General features: G+C 45.7%; 2 protein-coding genes across 7 annotated transcripts in view; both read right to left on the minus strand.

Annotated features, from left to right (window-relative positions):
* Window positions 1-251: 251 nt before the first annotated feature.
* Window positions 252-9,825, minus strand: Tlr2 (toll like receptor 2). Its single transcript, XM_090356837.1, has 2 exons — window positions 9,790-9,825; window positions 252-4,276 (listed from the first exon to the last, which is right to left on the minus strand). The coding sequence occupies exon 2, from the start codon at window positions 4,259-4,261 to the stop codon at window positions 1,910-1,912; it is 2,352 nt and encodes a 783-aa protein (XP_090212963.1). The 5' UTR covers window positions 4,262-4,276; window positions 9,790-9,825; the 3' UTR covers window positions 252-1,909.
* A 4,804-nt stretch (window positions 9,826-14,629) lies between these two features.
* Window positions 14,630-17,104, minus strand: part of Tmem131l (transmembrane 131 like) — a 127,965-nt gene continuing 125,490 nt past the window's right edge. For 5 of the 6 annotated variants that reach the window (XM_090356844.1, XM_090356841.1, XM_090356840.1 and 2 more), the window contains 2 exons: window positions 16,194-16,333; window positions 14,630-15,032 (listed from right to left, as the gene is read on the minus strand). In XM_090356844.1, the coding sequence (XP_090212970.1) occupies window positions 14,757-15,032; window positions 16,194-16,333 (416 nt within the window). In that variant the 3' untranslated portion in view covers window positions 14,630-14,756. Of the gene's footprint in view, window positions 15,033-16,193; window positions 16,334-17,104 lie in introns of those variants that run through there. The other variant, XM_090356846.1, reaches the window with a different exon arrangement.

The following is a 17,104-nucleotide window of genomic DNA, read 5'->3' on the forward strand; positions in this document are numbered from 1 at the left end:
ACAGGAGATATTTATTCACTCAGGGCACTACCCTTGCATGGAGTAGGGAGGAAATCTGATGGTTATCTCCTTGTCTAAGTACTGGCAGTGTACTTAATGTTAGCCAAAGTTCCCCCATCAAGATAACTCACACTAAGATTTCTACATGTTACAAACTTTCCATCTTTACACTACTTGATGCCTCAGTGTTATGATTGGTTTGCCATCCAGATTGCCAGAAGACATAATTCCAGTTGTTTATGTACTCAGCAAGACATAAGTAATTCAATACTTGTTCTACAGTAGGCACATTCAAGAGTTAAAGAAACCAAGCAAGATTCTTGAGTAATCAAGATTCTTGGCAAATACAAAAATAATCTCTGTTTGTAGAAAGTATTAACTAAAAATTATTTTTACCTGCTTTTTCTTTATTTAAAGATGCTGTTACATTGATCTCTAATGTAATTTCTATTTACCTTTTATAGATAGCTTCCAGAAAATAGTTTCTGGTACCCTGTAGAACTTTGGACAGGTAAAGGTAGCGTTTTATCTGCATGGAATTCAAAATGCCCCTCACAGTCCAGATATATGAAGTAATCACTGTTAGCTTTCTATTACTGTAACAAATACCTGCTGCAATTAGCTTTAAAACAGTAGAGGTTTGTTTGGGTTCACAGTGTTTGGAGGTTTGGTCCTCAATTAGTTGGCCCTTTTTGCTTCTGAGTCTGTGATAAGACAATAAATCACAGCAGGGAGCCCAAGGGAAAAAAAGATGCTGAGAACCAAGAGAAATGGAAAAGAATTTTCAGAGTTAGAAATAAGAACTTGGGCTGGGAATATGGCTTAGTGATAGAGTGCTTGCCTAGCATGCATGAAGCGCTGGGTTCAATTGCTCAGTACAGAGAGAAAGACAAAAGCAGCGCTGTGGCTCAAGTGGTAGAGTGCTAGCCTTGAGAAAAAGAAGCTTAGGGACAGCACCCAGGCCCTGAGTTTAAGCCCCACAACTGGCAAAGCCAAAAAAAAGGACTTTGCATAGAAGAAAAACAACACTATGGGCCCGATCCACATACACAGAAAAAAACAGAAGTGGCTCTGTGGCTCAAGTGGAAGCCACAGAGCAAAAAGTCACAGAGCTAGCCTTGAGCAAAAAGTGTCCAAGGACAGTGCCCAGGCCCTGAGTTCGAGCCCCAGGACTGGCAGCAATGAATAAATAAATAAATAAATAAAAGCAACAGCATCTAAGTAGGGGAACAGGAAGTCATATAAACAATTTGACAGGTAGTTGGAGATCAAGAAAGCTCAGACTTGACAGGGAGACTTCTTTCAAATTCTTCTAAATATTCCATCTACCCCAATAATTTTGTTCTCATGGTAAGTCACAGTTTCTGACATCTTCGGTTATATATCCTCTTCCAATTATGGTTGGAGAAATTCAAATAACCTAGAAGCACAAGACCCAGTTCACATGGAAACAAGCCCACCAGATATTCAGAGTTCAGGAGAACACACAGCCTTTTCTAGGAACAGCACCAAACCTGACTGAGCACCCAAATACCTTGCCTGGTCTTTTAGATCAACTTCAGGGAGGGGGGTGGGAGGTGGGGGGGGCAGGTGGGTGGAGCAGAGCCTGCTTTGAATGACTACCCAGAAAGCAGACTGGACACAGCCAAGTGCAATCATTTGTACTGCTTCCCCATCATCCAGGTCAATGGTGGAGAGGGTTCAGATATCACTGATGGTTTCAGATCAGGACTCTCTTATAGCATAAAGACAAGCCCAAAGCCATCCCCCCCCCCCCCAGGGTTAGTAGTTTTAGTTCAGTCATGAAGTGACAGTACATAGTGTGAATCTAATAACATCAGCATAAACTGAGTTACAGCGAGTGGTATTAATATCTCCCCTGGGCCATAACCGGACTTCAGGGGAGAACCTAGGATTTTATTGCAGTCCTCAGACTGGCCCAAAACCCTTCCTGCAGGGCTTCGTCCCTGGGCCACTCCAGGTAGGTCCTGGTGTTCATGATTCTCCGCAGCTTACAGAAACGCTGGGGAATGGCTTTCTTCTCAATGGGCTCCAGGAGCACGAGAATGATGGCGTCGTGGTTCTCATCGAAGAGTCGAAAGTGGGAGAAGTCCAGCTCATAGTTACACCATTCGCTCCTCACAAAGTTTTCCGAAAGCACAAAGACAGTTTTGTGGCTCTTTTCGATGGAATCGACGATGTTGTCCATGATCCACTTGCCAGGGATGAAGTCCCGCTTGTGGAGACACAGCTTGAAGGGGGGGTTAAAGTGCTCGAGCTCCTGGACCATGAGGTTCTCCACCCAGCCAGCATCCCGCTCACTGTAGGAAACAAAGGCATCGTAGCACAGGTCCCTGGCTGGGGCTTTCCTGGGCTTCCGCTTGGCCTGCAGCCAGGCCCACGTCATTTTCATGTACCACAGTCCGTGGAAACGGTGGCACAGGCCGCCTGTGAGCAGAATGAACAGGAGAAGGGCACAGCACACACCGGACACGACTGCTGTCTTGTGGCACTCAGAGATGGACCTCCGGGTGTCCTGAAGCCTCTGGCCCCGCAAATGGAATGGGGAATCGCAGTGGTATTCATCTGGCCAATCCAGCAGGACCTCAGCTAGCATTGGCTGCTCTTGGGTGAAAGACAGGAGTTCACAGGAGCAGATGAAGGTGTTTCCACCAGCTTCCAGAACCTTCAGCTGGTGAAAAGCATCCAGTTGCTCCTTGGAGAAAGTAGTTACTGTATTCCTGCTGATCTTCATGACTCGTAACTCGGGTAAAAAGGAGGCATCTGGTAGAGCAGTCAACTTATTTTGGGAAATATAAAGTTCTGTAAGTTGAGGCAAAAACAAAGAAAATGAATTGAGATTGTTGTTGCTCACATCTAAAACTTGCAGTGTCGGTGGGATACAGCGAGTTAAACGGTGTATCCGCGTGCTAGATAAGTTTAAGCTTTTCATCTTTGCTGGCCACTGGCAAGTCTCAGCCATGGAATGAAAATTATTCCTGCTGAGATCAAGGTGGGTCAGATTTTTCAGAGTCAATAAAATATTTGCAGTTTCTTCTATAGATGTTAAATGGTTTTGCCTTAAAATCAAGGTTTGCAAGGAAGGCCAGCCACCTTCACAGGCTGAATTTTTCAAATATTCTTCAACCATCAGATTTTCACTGAGATCCAAATATTCCAATGATTTTAAGTGCTGTGAGAAGGAACAAGGAACCAGAAAAACTTTGCTATTTTCAACGGTGACTCGTTTAACATTTCCTGCCAGTGAGTAAACTACACTCAGGTCATAAAATAAGTAGAACTTTGGAATAAGTAATCTCCTAATGGTTACGGTTTCTATATTCTGTATGTATTTCATCTCCCCTACATCAGATACCTCAAAGTCCCCAACACCGTTAAGAGTGCAGCCATCAAACTCCAGTTCCACCAGTCTAGAAGCATACTGCAAAAGTCTCAGAATTCCCTTAAAACTCACATCAGTGAAAAATGCATTTCTAAATGCCAACTTTCTAATCACAGGATTTGTTTTAGTGACAGATAGCCCTAAGAACTGAAATCTGTTCAAATCTGTAGCCCTCAATTCCAAATATCTCACAGAACTTAAAAGATCTCCAAAAATCTCTGTTAAGAAGATGGGCTGCTTCAGGTGAAGGATCAGATGACTGATGCTTTGAATTGACTTGAAACTTCCTGGCTCATAACTCTGGAGACTGGATGCAATGACTTCAAGTTCTTCAAGAAATGTGAGTCCAGCAAAATCGACTCTCTGAATTAGTACAGTGTGGATACTTCCGACCTTCAAGGTTCGTAAGCTGGTCAAGTGAGAAAAAAGAGATACATCCCCTAGTGTTCTGTAAGGATTTCTCATTAAGTTTAAGAATTTCAGGGAAGAAAGGGGTTGGAACCAGGAGGATGATAAGTTCGATAACTGATTGTCAGACAAGTCCAAGAGCTCGAGGCTGCGCAGGGAGGAAAACGCATCTTTCTCTATAGTGCTGATTGCATTGGACTGGAGCATCAGAGCTTGAAGCCTCGCGTAGCGTTGCAGGTCACCCCTGCCCACGTAGGTGATCTTGTTGTTGGACAGGTCAAGGCTCTGTATGGTTGCCATGAGGCCTGAGGGAATGGAGGTAAAAGACCTGGAACGGCCATCGCAGACAAGGGCATGGTCACAGGACACTGACGTCCAATCAGGGGACCCTTCCTGGGACAGCCTAATCATGGCACCCATAGTCCACACGGTCCACAGAGCACAGAGCATGGTCCACTCAGCACCCTACAGATAACAGAAGTTCACATTAGTGACTGGTGTTTGTGTGTGCTGCTACTGGGCTTGATCTGTCGCCCTCACACTCTTTTTTTTTTTTTTTTTTTTTTTTTTTGCCAGTCCTGGGCTTGAGCTCAGGGCCTGAGCACTGTCCTTGGACTTTGTCAAGGCTAGAGCTCTTCCACTTGAGTCTTAGCACCACTTCTGGCTTTTTTCTATATATGTGGTACCAAGGAATTGAACCCGGGTCCTCGTGCATGCTAGGCAAGCACTTTAACCACTAGGCCAAACTCCCGGCCACTGCCCTCACACTCTTATTCAGCCTTTCTGCTCATAACTGATGCTCTACCACTGGAAACTTCCACTTCCGGTTCTGGTGGTTAATTGGAGATGAGTGTCATAGACTTTCTTGGTCAGGATGGCTTTAACCGCGCGGTCCTTAGATCTCAGCCTCCTGAGTAGCTAGGAGGACAGACATGAGGTCCTGGTGCCAGCTTCAGTGATTGCTTTTCACAGAATATTGTCATTCTGATCTGATGAAAGGTCTGATCAAGCCTGTGAGACACGCGTGTATGTATGCACACACACATGCAGGCAGAGGAAAATCATTGAGGCTAATAGAACACATAAATGGGGATAAAAACGACAGACTATGGGGCCGGGAGCATAGCCTAGTGGTAGAGTGCTTGCCTAGCATGCACAAAGCCCTGGGTTCTATTCCTTGGTACCACATATGCAGAAAAAGCCAGAAGTGGTGCTGTGGCTCAAGTGGCAGAGCACTTAGCCTTGAACAAAAAGTGTCCAAGGACAGGGCCTAGGCCCTGAGTTCAAAGCCCCAGGACTATCCCCCCCCCGCCCCCCCAAAAATGACAGACAGTGGCTACGGTGTAGAAAATGAGGTGATGGAATGGAGGAAGGAGGAAGCTGCTAGACTTTCACATGAGGACTTTTAGTCCTCTTTTCTAGCAATGAAACGTTCTTTACCCATGATTCCTCCTGGCTTCTCACCAAAGCGAGGACAGGCCGGCACTGGAGACAGAGCTACAGGGTCAGTGTCCTTTTGCACACCAACCTAAGAACAACAACAAAAGTGTTCTCTCACCAGCACACCAGATACACGTGGCTCCTTCTGCTTCAGCAGGGGGGATGATGGGAGCCCTGGGTAGAAGCAAAGTCAGCACCACTTCCTCTTTCTGCTGAGACTTAGTGTGGCAGCAGTGTTCCAGCCTCACCGGGCTGCTCACAAGATTGGATAGGAAGGCAGGATTCTCCCAATCCACCTCCTACACTAGGCCCTTCCTTCTACGCAGCACCCCAATTCCTGAAATCTGTGTACCTCCTCTTGGGTTTGCTCAGTGTAGTAACTACAAAATAGTTCTTTTTGGAAAAACTCAACAAGAACAAAATTTCTTTTTTTTTTTTTTTTTTTTTGCCAGTCCTGGGCTTGGGCTCAGGGCCTGAGCACTGTCCTTGGATTTTCTCAAGGCTAGAGCTCTACCACTTGAGCCTCAGCACCACTTCCGGCTTTTTGCTATGTATGTGGTACCGAGGAATCGAACCCGGGACTTTGTGCATGCCAGGCAAGCACTTTAACCACTAGGCCAAACTCCCAGCCAAGAACTGCTAGAGCCAGCCGGCAGCAAACCAGGGTTCGCAGATTGGGGTTCCTGAAATAGGGGGCAAGGACTAGGAAGAAATAGAAGAGAGACAGACACACTGGGTCTGGGATGTCTGCAGCCCAAGTAAAGACTGCCTCGTTTATTGTCAACTCCCGCCTATATCCCTTCTTGAAACCAGGGAACTTCCAGCTGTTACATTCATATGGTAAATCTCAGGTAATTTAAACAGAATAAGGCCATAAAACAATAAGACAATAAAGCCATGGTCTGATGCAAATCAAGGTACAATTTGATTCTACTCTGGCTCCCAACAAAGAACAAAATTTCTTATGGATGAAAGTAAATGTCCCATATCCACAGAACCTAATATTATAAAGGCCTAATGTGCAACTACAAAGAAAACATGAAGAATTAAAATATTAAAAAAACATGTTTGACTTAGGAATTTAGTTGCTGCTAAAGGAAAATATTTATGCGCATATCAGTGTTACTGCTTTGTGTGCCTTCCTCTGTATGTTTAAATGAATGAATATCATGCCACATACTGGCTCTGAATTTTCATTTTCTTCCCAGCCTTAGTGAAATATATTTGGTATTCAGAAATGTAATTGGCCAGGTTCATAACTAATCCTAGCTACTTGGGAGGCAGAGATTGGAAGGATTGGAGTTCAAGTCCAGTCTAAATAAAATGTTTTCCAGACCTACATTTCAACCAATAAATGCTAGACATAGTAGGATGTGCCTGTCACCCCAGTCACAGTAAGAAGAATAAAACAGAAGTATCACAGTAAAGGGGCCAGGTTTGTGGCCTAGTGGTAGAGTGCTTGCCTGGAATGTACAAAGCCCTGGGTTCAATTCTTCAGCACCACATAAACAGAAAAAGCCATGTGGCTCAAGTGGTAGAGCACTAGCCTTGAGAAAGTACAAGGACAGTACCCAGGCCATGAATTCAATCCCCAGGACTAGCAAAAAAAAAAAAAAAAAGTATCACAGTCAAGACCAACAAGGGGGAAGAAAAGAAAGATCTTATTCAAAAAATAAGTGGCTCATGCATGTAAGCCTAGCTATTCAGGAGACTAAGATCTGAGGATCTCAGTTCAAAGCCAGTCTGGGCAGGAAAGTCTGTGAGATTCTCTTAGATCCAATAAACACCAAAAAACTGGAAGTTTACTTGTAGCTCAAGTGGTAAAGCACTGAGCAAATAAAGGTGAGGGGTAGCACCTAGGCCCTGAATTTATGCCCTAGGACCAGCACACACACACACACACACACACACACACACACACACACACACACACACACAATTAAATTAAAAATAGAAATAAAACCAAAAATAAGCCCCACAAAAATATTAGTGCAGAAAGCGCTGGAGGTGTGACTCAAGCAGTAGAGTTGTGAGTTCTTGCTTAGCAAGCGTGTAAAACAGTGAGATGAACTGTGAACAGTGTCAACACGCATAGTGCTACCAACACAGCCATCTAATCAACACATCTATCACTTCTAAGAGTCCCAACTTTCCTAATGGAGACTTTCGGTTGTGGCTATCAGAAAGGACTCAAGACTGGATCATTGATGAAGACTAAAAATGCCCTCCCTATAGTAACAAAGGCTGAGAGGTGTGAGATGAAGGCAGGTGCTGATGGGTGACACAGCTATCTCTGGTGCCGGGATAAATCCTCCTCTCTGTGTCCTCCCACAGAAGGCGGCACAGGGCAAAAGAGCCTTCAATAAGAAGCCCATCCGTAAGGCGACCAGCCCATGTATGAGGACTCACCTGTGGTCATCAGAGCTAGAAAGCAGTTCCTTTTCTCTGGGTCTGTATCTGACTTGGGTAGTAGAGAGATGCTGACCTCCTAGGAGGAGTATGTTAAAAACATAGTTTGAAAAATAATTAGCACTGGTTCTTTAAATGCTGTGTTTGCTAGGCAGGTGCTCCACCACTTGAGTCAAGTCGCTGTCATTCTTTCCATTAGGTATTTTTCTAGATAGGGTCTCTCACTTGTGCCCTGTGACTCTAGAAGTTGATCCTGCAGAGCTGGAATCACAGGCACCACATCTAGCTTATTACTTGAGATGAGGTAGCAGAAGCCTTCCAATCTCTGCTTCCCAAGTAATTGGGATTATAGGTATGAGCCCCTATACTTGACCCTGGGCTTTTCTTTGATGGAGGATATTTTTTTCAAGTGTCTCAATCAGATTACTCATTAACAATTTGTTTGGATTTTCTGTTTCTTCAAGATTCAATTTTGGTAGATTTCCCTGACCGGGAACTTATTCATTTCTTCTAGGTTTTCCAAGCTGGCATATAAATTTAAATTTTCTTTATCCTTACTGATTTTTTTGGTCTGCTCTATCAGTTTCTGAGAGATGATAAAAATCTCACTCTCTCATTGTGAATTTGTTTCCCTGTTAATTCTGTCAATTTGGCTCCATTTTTGTCAAGTTAAATAGGTGTTTATAAATTCAGAATTTGTATCTGTCCTCAAAGTAACTTTGAGTCTAGGGAAATGTACCTCCTTTTCTCTACTGATGATTATTTTACTGAAATTAAATAGCTCTAACAACTTACTACTGAAAACTGATTGTAAACTTTGGCCTTTTCTTTCGTGTCCTTAAATATCTCTGGTCAACAACATATGATTACTCAGTTGTAGTTTTAAAGTCTATTCTGATAATATTAGTATGTTAGTTATGAAAACATACTTTTCCTTCTATATAAATACTAGTATTGTGATCAAATTTATGAGTTATCACTTTTTCCCACTTATTTTATGCTTTTGTATATCTTTCCTTGCTTTTTAAAGATTTTTTCCAGTTAACTTATAAATCAAATAGTATATACATTATCTGATAATTTAAAAATACCTTAAAACATGTGGTGAAATTCTGCCAATATTTTGTAGAATGGAGACATCAAATTTGAGATGCAAAGATTCTTGGAACAGAAAAGAAACTTGAAATATTGATGAGGAAGTCATGTCTCAATCAAGGCATTTGTTCCTTTTTCTTTCATTTTGTGTGTGTGGAGGGGGAGGGTCTCTTTTACCTACCTACCAGTTCTTTGGAACAGAGTCAGGGTCTTCCACAAGTTCAAAGTCATCTGAGCAGGTTCCTACTCTCCTGGCTGGCATACAATGCCCTCCTTTATAGAAGTGGAAGCAGTTAATAAAACGAACTTCAGAGTATTCACAGGGAAAGAAGCCCCTCCAGGAACAGTCAAGTTGTTTTCTCAGCTACACACCCATCCGCTGTAGGGAATGCAGGAAGCAAACTAGCGAAGACTAGCTAGGCAAGGAGACAGATCTGAGGATTGTGACTCAAAAAGCTGAGGCAAGCTTCCCAAATCCAGTCTTTGGCCGGGCGCGGTGGCTCTCGCCTGGAATCCTAGCCACTCCGGAGATTGAGATCTGAGGATGGCGGTTCAAAGCCAGCCCTGGCACTAAAGAACAACTTACTTCCAATTAATCACTAGAAAACTGGAAATGGTGCTGTGGCTCAAGGCGTAGGGCAGAAGCCTTGAGCTGGAGTTCAAGCCCCGTCCCCAAATCCAATCTTTGCAAGTGCTGTCTGGGAGCGATCTGTGTAGAGCCTCAGCCCAGCAAGGCTGCAGTCCTCCTGGAAGGGGAGGAGCACCAGAAGCCGAGGGAGGAGGGAGGGCGGCCCTTCGCGGAAGGCGCAGGCCAGGGGCCACGGCCCACCCGGGCTCACCGGGGTGGAGGCCACCCCAGCCGGGAGGCCGGCGGGCGCGGGGTCGCCAAGGCCACTGCACGGCCGCGCAGGGTCCCTGGCAGGCTTCGTGGAGGCCGCGCCCCAGGCTCTTGGGGTTGGGGGTGGCTCCTGCTCCCCCCAGGCTTCCAGGTCCTCCGTGTCCTGGCCACGTCGCCCACGGGGGCGCCAGCATACCTGGGGCAGGGGTCCACGCCACAGTCCTTGGCCTCCGGCTGCACAGGCTGGGGTAAGGGGCGGGAGGTTCCCGGGAGCCGCGCGATCCAGGGCTCGGTCCTGGGCTGGCTGCCTGGGGGACTGGGTGACACCAACCCCGCCAGCCCCTCCCCCAAGCCTCTCAAGTGGCCCCGGCTTGGAGGGGTTGCCGGGCGGGGGGAAGGGGAACTGAGAGGTCAGAGCGCGGGAGGGACTTCCCGGAGCACCGCGCCCCACACGCGCCTCTTCTCCTTCCTGGGTCTGGCGCCTCCAGCTCACGAAGCTTGCTTTTGGGTCTGCTGCTTTTCAACCCTCGATTGAAGTCTGCGAGCTCCCACGAGTAAATACTCCGCTGTTTGTCTTAGGAGGAAGTAAAGCCAGTGCCAGGTTTAGCTCGGTTTGGTTTTCCCAGCCCTGTGACCGTCCCGCTGGCACAACTAATTTGAGTCCCACCCTTTTTCTCACCAAGAAGAGATTAGGGTCAATTTGCTTTTTTTTTTTTTTTCTTGTTGCTTATTTGCTAGGTAGGCGCTCTACCACCTGAGCCACACCCCAGCCACTGTCTGATTTTGCACTAACTTCCCTGCAAGGGAACTCACGCTGGGGAGTTTTCTCTCTGTCCTTCAGAAAAATTCATAAGGGAAAACTGAACAAACTGCTTTTAAAAATTAAACTGCCCTTGGGGCTGGTGGCCTCATGGTAGGTGCATGCCTAGCATGCACGAAGCCCTGGGTTCGATTCCTTGGTACCACCTACACAGAAAAAAGCTAGAAATGGTGCTGTGGCTCAAGTGGTAGAATGCTAGCCTTGAGAAAGCCCAAAGACAGTGCCCAGGCTCTGAGTTCTAGCCCCCAGGACTGGCAAGATAAATAAATAAACTGCTCTATTTCACAATCATAATTACATTTGGTCTTCACAAAGTGAAATCTGAATTAAAGCATTCTTTCTCATCTGTTGTAGAGATGTCAAATTTTAAGCAATAGGAATGAAAGTTAAATTAGAATTTTACCCCATATCCTGCGTTTTCTCCTGTCCTGTCCAGTATCCCTCTGCTGGTGAGGTGCTGGTGAGGAATTTGAATCCGAAGAAGATAGGAGAGAAGACATACAAATTCATTCGTGAGCATGTGCTCCGGAGCCACACAAAACATGAAAGTCATGAGTCATGAGAAGGAACTGCGAAAGTGAAGGCCCTTTTTGGCACAGTAAATGGGCCCTTCGCTAGTGAAGGAGCCCAAAGATCAGACACGGACCAAGTTCCCAAGATCCAGCGTTTCTAGGAGCATGGCACCTAAGGGCAAATGTTCTAGTCAGGTAGAGCTGGGTTCAAATCTGTACCCAAGGCCCCTTTTCTCACGGATGAAGAGAGAGATCATTCTTATCTAGAATATAGTGTCCAGAGCCTGGAAAATGTTTTCAGGGAAGATTTAAGTATAGGAACTTAGTTTCACCTCTGAGGTGGGTCCAATCTGTTCAATCAAACTGTTGAAGGATTATGGTGAAAATAATATCCTCCAGGGAGAAGGGGGATGTGTCAGACAATCAGCTACTCTGTTCAGTCAATCCTCTTTCCTGCTTAAGTGATCACAGCTTTGAACAGATTCAGAATCTGTCAAAGAGAATGATATTGTTAGGTAAACAGGGACCACTGCCTGGCTCTACGCATGAAGTGGCATAGGCTGGTCAAAGGCCCAGCTCCTTTTATTGAACACCTTACATTTGATTTTTTTTTTTGAGCCTGTCCTGAGGCTTGAACTCAGGGCCTGGGTACTGTCTCTGAGCTCTCTGCTCAAAGTTAACACCTACTGTTTTGAGCCACAGCTCAGTTTTCTGGTGGTGAATTGGAGATAAAAGTCTCAAGGCTTTCCAGCATTGAATGGCTTTGAACTGTGATCGTCAGGTCTCAGCCTCTTGAGTAGCTAGGATTGTAGGCATGAGCCACTAGCACCTGGCTAATATCAGAGCCCAGGGAAATCCAGGAAAGGGGTGAAGGGGATGGGCAGAGACCTGCTGGTGAAAGCTTCCTTTGTGGTAGTGTGGTCCAATAATAACACACCACTTTGCTCTCACAAAAGTGGGGATAAGGGCCAAGAATTTAGCCTCATGGTAGAGTGCTTGCCTAGCATGCAGGAAGACCAGGGTTCAATTCCTCAGTACCACATACATAGAAAAAAACTGGAAGTGGTGCTGAGGCTCAAGTGGTAGAGCCCTAGCCTTGAGAAAATCCAAGAACAGAGCTCAGGCCCTGAGCTCAAGCCCAGGACTAGCAAAAAAAAAAAAAAAAAAAAAAAAGGTGGGGGATAGGATATTTGGCTTAGGAACAAAGACCTTTCTCTCTTTCTCCAGGAGAAGGGACAGCTCTGCTGAGTGGGCCTGCAGAGAATCATGGGAAGATGAGTTTTGCAATAACCCTCAGAAACTCGTGTCACTGAACAGTGCCAGCTAAGTCCAGTACTCTGTTCTGGTCCAGGCTAGTCCCTCCAGGAAGTGACTAGGTGGAAATTCCACTCTTGCATAATTGATTTCTCAGATGTTTCCGTCTTAGGAAATGAAAGTAACTGTGATAGATGTGGTATGAAAACTACTATTGTTCCATGCCAGTAGCACACGCTTGTAATCCTAATCGGGAGACAGAAATCTGTCAAAATCAGACAGAGTGTAATAGTCTTTGAGACTTCATCCCCCCAAAATAGGGGGAAAAGGCCCCAACAAAAAGGACCAAAGGAGTAGCTCAAGTGGTAGAGCATTATTAGCCAAGTAAGTGCTAGGTTTTGAGTTCAAAACCCAGTTCTGTAAAACAATCACAGCCCGCCCCCTCCCAGAACTAAAAGGAAGAACATACCATACTTTATGCCTTTGTTCAAAAGAAGGAGAGGAGCTGCCATCACTGCCGCCACCGGCATGCTGAGCTTCCCTCCTCCTCTCTGACTGAGTCCCTGGACTCATTCCAACCACCTGTTAAAATATGGTGCATCACCATGAAGTCGCCAGTAGAGACATGACTCACCCTAGGATAAGCAAAAAGGCATGTTGGAAACTGGCATTAAAGTAACATCCAGATAAAAACCCTAAACCCTGGAAAATAAAGCATTTTTGTGGGGTGAGGGGCCTGAACTCTGGGCCTGGGTGCTGTCCCTGAGCTCTTCAGCTCAAGGCTACCACCCTACTCCTTGAGCCACAACCCTACTTCCCATTTTCTAGTGATTACTTGGAGATACAAGTCTCTCATTCTTTAGTGCCCAGGCTGGCATTGAACTGTGATCCTCAGATCTCAGCCTACTGAGTAACTAATATTACAGGCGTGAGCCATCGCGCCTTAAGTAGCTGAAACGGATGACTACTAGGGCCGAGGATAAGCTCAGGGGGAGCTTGTGTCCACAGCATCTCCTTCCCCATGCAGCATTCCAGCCAGCAAGGCGGGAAACAGCACTCCAGGCAGGGAGCTGATTTCTGCTCTCAGGCAAACAGCCACATCTAGGGATAGGACACGACGCCATTCTCAGCCGGTGCTCAGAACACAGGCAGAATGCATGACTGCACTGTCCTCACTGTGCAGTTCAGTATGCCTGCTCAGGCTACTGCTCTGTGTGTCTTCCTGCTCTAGGCTTTGCAGCCTCCCGGTGCTAGACCAGGCCCCTGACTCCCAAGCTTTTGCACAGGTTTGCAGCTCCCCTCAGAGCTGGTACAGATGCTCCATGTGCTCCATCTTGCTCTGGCTGGGACGGCATGAGGATTTTCCACTGTCATTCTCCCTGACCAGGTCCAGTGGATGCACCTGCTTGGCGCTTCTTTCTATGCAGATGTCCAGCCTTTCCTTGGTACTGTCCGAGCTGCAACCATCTCCACGCTTTTAAATGTTGTCCAGGGCTGCAGACTCAGCAGGAAAATTCCTTGGGAGCACAGCAGCCTGACAGGCACTCACGCCACACGCCTGATCTTTATCCTAGGTCTCTGCTCTAAGTCCTATCTCAATTCCTAACGGACACAAAATATGAGAGTAAAATTTTAAAATATTTTTGAAGTTTACACATGTATGAGTTAATTCCCCCACAACTTAACCAATGCCCAGCAGAAAGAACTGGTGTGTGTAAAACAACTACTGCTCTTGGCCTCCTCCTAAGACTGCTATTGAGAGTATGCCTGCCTGTGGGGAGGGGAGCTCAACACTTAACCAGAATGCCCCTGCTTCCATCCTAGGAGAAGGGTAGGAACAATCCCCACTCTTACAGAAACTGAGAAAACATTAGGCCCATGCTTCTGTCTAGCAGCCAAGCACATGATGGGCCTGGGAAGCAACTCTGTCTTCGTACACCCTCCGCCCTGCAGAGCTAGGCTTTCCTAAGCAGAGGTAAGTCACTCTGCTCTGGGACTGGTGCCTGGGTAACTTCCTTTTTTTGTGTGCGATGGTCCTGGGCCTTGACCTAAGAGCCTCGGTGCTTGTCCCAGAGCTTTTCTTGTAGGTTAGCATTATACAACTGGAGCCACAGCTCCTCTTCTTGCTTTATTTGATGATTAAACATCTCACAGACTTGTCTATCCCAACTGGCTTCAAGCTGTGATCCTCAGATCTCAGTCTCCCGAGTAGCTATGATTACAGGCATGAGCTACCAACACCCAGCTTGAAGTAACTGCTTATTGTCCCCAGTGCTTAAAGAGGGGTATACCAGCAATTCCCCTCCAAGGCTTACCTTCTCCCTGTCTCTCATTTAAAACATTGGGCATGCCTGACACAGTTCAATTATGGAAATTATGACAGATGGATTCTGAGTCTGCCACTGATTTATGAATGAGAGGTTAAAAAAATAAAGCACCCAGATTTCATTAAAAAATTTATTTTCATATAAAAGTGCCAAAATATCTGCCAATGTCGTAATCTATCTAACAATCAGTTTACACTCGTAATCAAAACACAAGCCTCTTTATTCACATTGTTTAAAAATCCAATTCTCCTCACACATTCCCACAGTAGCTGGAGTCTCTGGACAGCGGGAAGTTGGCGTTGCGATTTGCTGTAGAAGTCCATATGTCCAGGTTCATGTAGGCACGAAATGGGTTAAACCCTGGGTAGTACTCCTTACACATGACAGCCTGGTTTTCCATGTGGGGCGAATGTTCTGTGGTGGAACTAATGGGGCAGCAACTTTCGTACAGATCACTTTGTGGGGCCCAGATGGAACCAAAAAGTCCAGACATTGGAGACAAACTTCGGGTACTGGTGAGGTAGGGCTGAAGGGCAAACAGGGAAAAAGAGGCACAAAATGAAAAACAGCAGAAACTTTAGAAAGCTGAGCCTGAATACTTACCAGTGACCAATTGCACGTACCCATCCAAGTTACTTAAAAGTGACTAAAGTTTTCTGAACATTCTGGATTGTTCATTTTTCAGGAGTACTATTAAATCTAAGGAAAAACTCACAGCCAAACGCCTTTAATTAAAAAAAGAAAAAAAAAAAACCAATCGTGAAGAGCCAGGAGTGCTGGCTCATGATGGTAGTTCTAGCTATTTGGGAGGTGAAGGTTGGGAGGCTCATAGTTCAAGGCCAGCTAGATTTCATCTCAACCAGTAAAAATGTGGGTGCCTGCCAACTCAACTATGCAGAAAGCATGAATGGCAGGATCCTGGTGGTCCCAAGCATATCTCAAAGTAAGGCCAACAGAGCTGGGTGCACAGCTCAAGTGGCAGAGCATCTGCCTATCAAATGCAAGGCCCTGAACATAAGTCCTAGTCAAGTTCTAACCACCACTGCTGGCTCCCCACGCTTTCCTTTAATGAAGGGCATTTGGATGAATCTTTCCTTTGATTACAAATAAATCTGTCCAATTAGATGAGGAAAAAAAGTAAGTGTGTAGTTAGTGTGTTGAACCTAAAAGACCTTCCCTTCCAGTGTCCTTCAGTTCCTCTCATCACACCAATGGTGAGCAGGCCACATAAAAACAGCCATGTCAGCCGGGCCCAGTGGCTCTCACGCCTGTAATGCTAGCTACTCAGGAGACTGAGATCAGAGGATCAAGGTTCAAAGCCAGCTTGGGCACAAAAGGACCTGAGACCCTTATCTCCAATTAAATTCTAGAAAATGAGAAGTGGGGTTTGGCTCAAAGGTACAGTGGTAGTCTTGAGCTGAAGAGCTTGGGGACAGCGTCCAAGCCGAGCTCAAGCTCCATGATCCACAAAAAAAAAAAAAAAAAAAAAAAGAGAGAGACATCCATGTCACACACTTCGCTGACCCAATATCTATGTATTCATAAACAATCTCTGTTCCACATTAGGGCCCTCCAGCCTATGATCTTAAAGAAGCACACCACCTTTGGCAGATCTGGGCTCAATGCTAATGCCAGCCGAAGCCCAGATCGAGGAGAGATGAAACAACTGGAAGCTGTCAACACCTACCTGAGAGTTGACGAAGCTGGCATGTCCCCACGCAGTGGGCATGTTGGGTGGGGTGTTCCAGGTAGAGTGAGAGTTGTGGTCAATAAAGTCAGTTTGAGCTTCTGCAGGACAAGGGAAGCCGTTGGTGTAATTCATGTTTTCTATGAGGGATAAGAAACAGCAGCACAGTGAATATTTTCATGGAGAGAGCTGAATTCTTACTCTCAAGAGAAAAAAACTTTCCAGGCCTTAATATATTGGCAAGGGAGAAACAGACATAAAAAATGTTATCCCCCACCCCCACCCGCCCCGTCTGGTGGAACAGTCATCTCAGATTAAAGGTACAAGCCTGTCCATGAGACTCCACCTGTGAACCATCCTTAGGAGTCTGTCTTAGGGCTTGTGTGTTTGTATTTGATTATTTGACAGGAATCTTTCTTATACAAAGTACAGTTAAAGTACTACTATAGATAGTGTCAAGATTTATATACATTCTTTTTTAGGGGTATGTGTGTATGCTGGGGATGGAATCCAGGGCCTCACACATGCTAGGCAAGTGTCCTTCCATTGACCTGTAATATCTCCCTTACTTTTTAAATTGTCTGTTGTGGGATCTTAGCACCTGCACATGTACCACTACAGCTTGATAAAGCAATTGGAAGTCAGGGGCTTTGCAGATACCACTAGACAATAAACTCAGAGCCCAATAAGACTGGGAAGGAAGCTACTAAAGCACCCCCCCTTGTGGTTAGAAGAGAGCAGTGCAGGTAGCTGAATCAAGAACATCTAAAGATGGCTTACAGAAAAGGAAGCGCTAGTATGAGAAATCCTGAGCTATTAGTAGGAGCACTTTCCAGATGACCAAGGTAAGTATTTATCACAACATATTCTTGAAACCAAGAATTTCTAACTGTTCACGTCCAGACTTCTAT

This window comes from Megascapheus bottae, chromosome 23 (genome assembly GCF_031878675.1).
Source record: "Megascapheus bottae isolate mThoBot1 chromosome 23, mThoBot2.hap1, whole genome shotgun sequence".
Classification (NCBI taxonomy): Eukaryota; Metazoa; Chordata; class Mammalia; order Rodentia; family Geomyidae; genus Megascapheus; species Megascapheus bottae.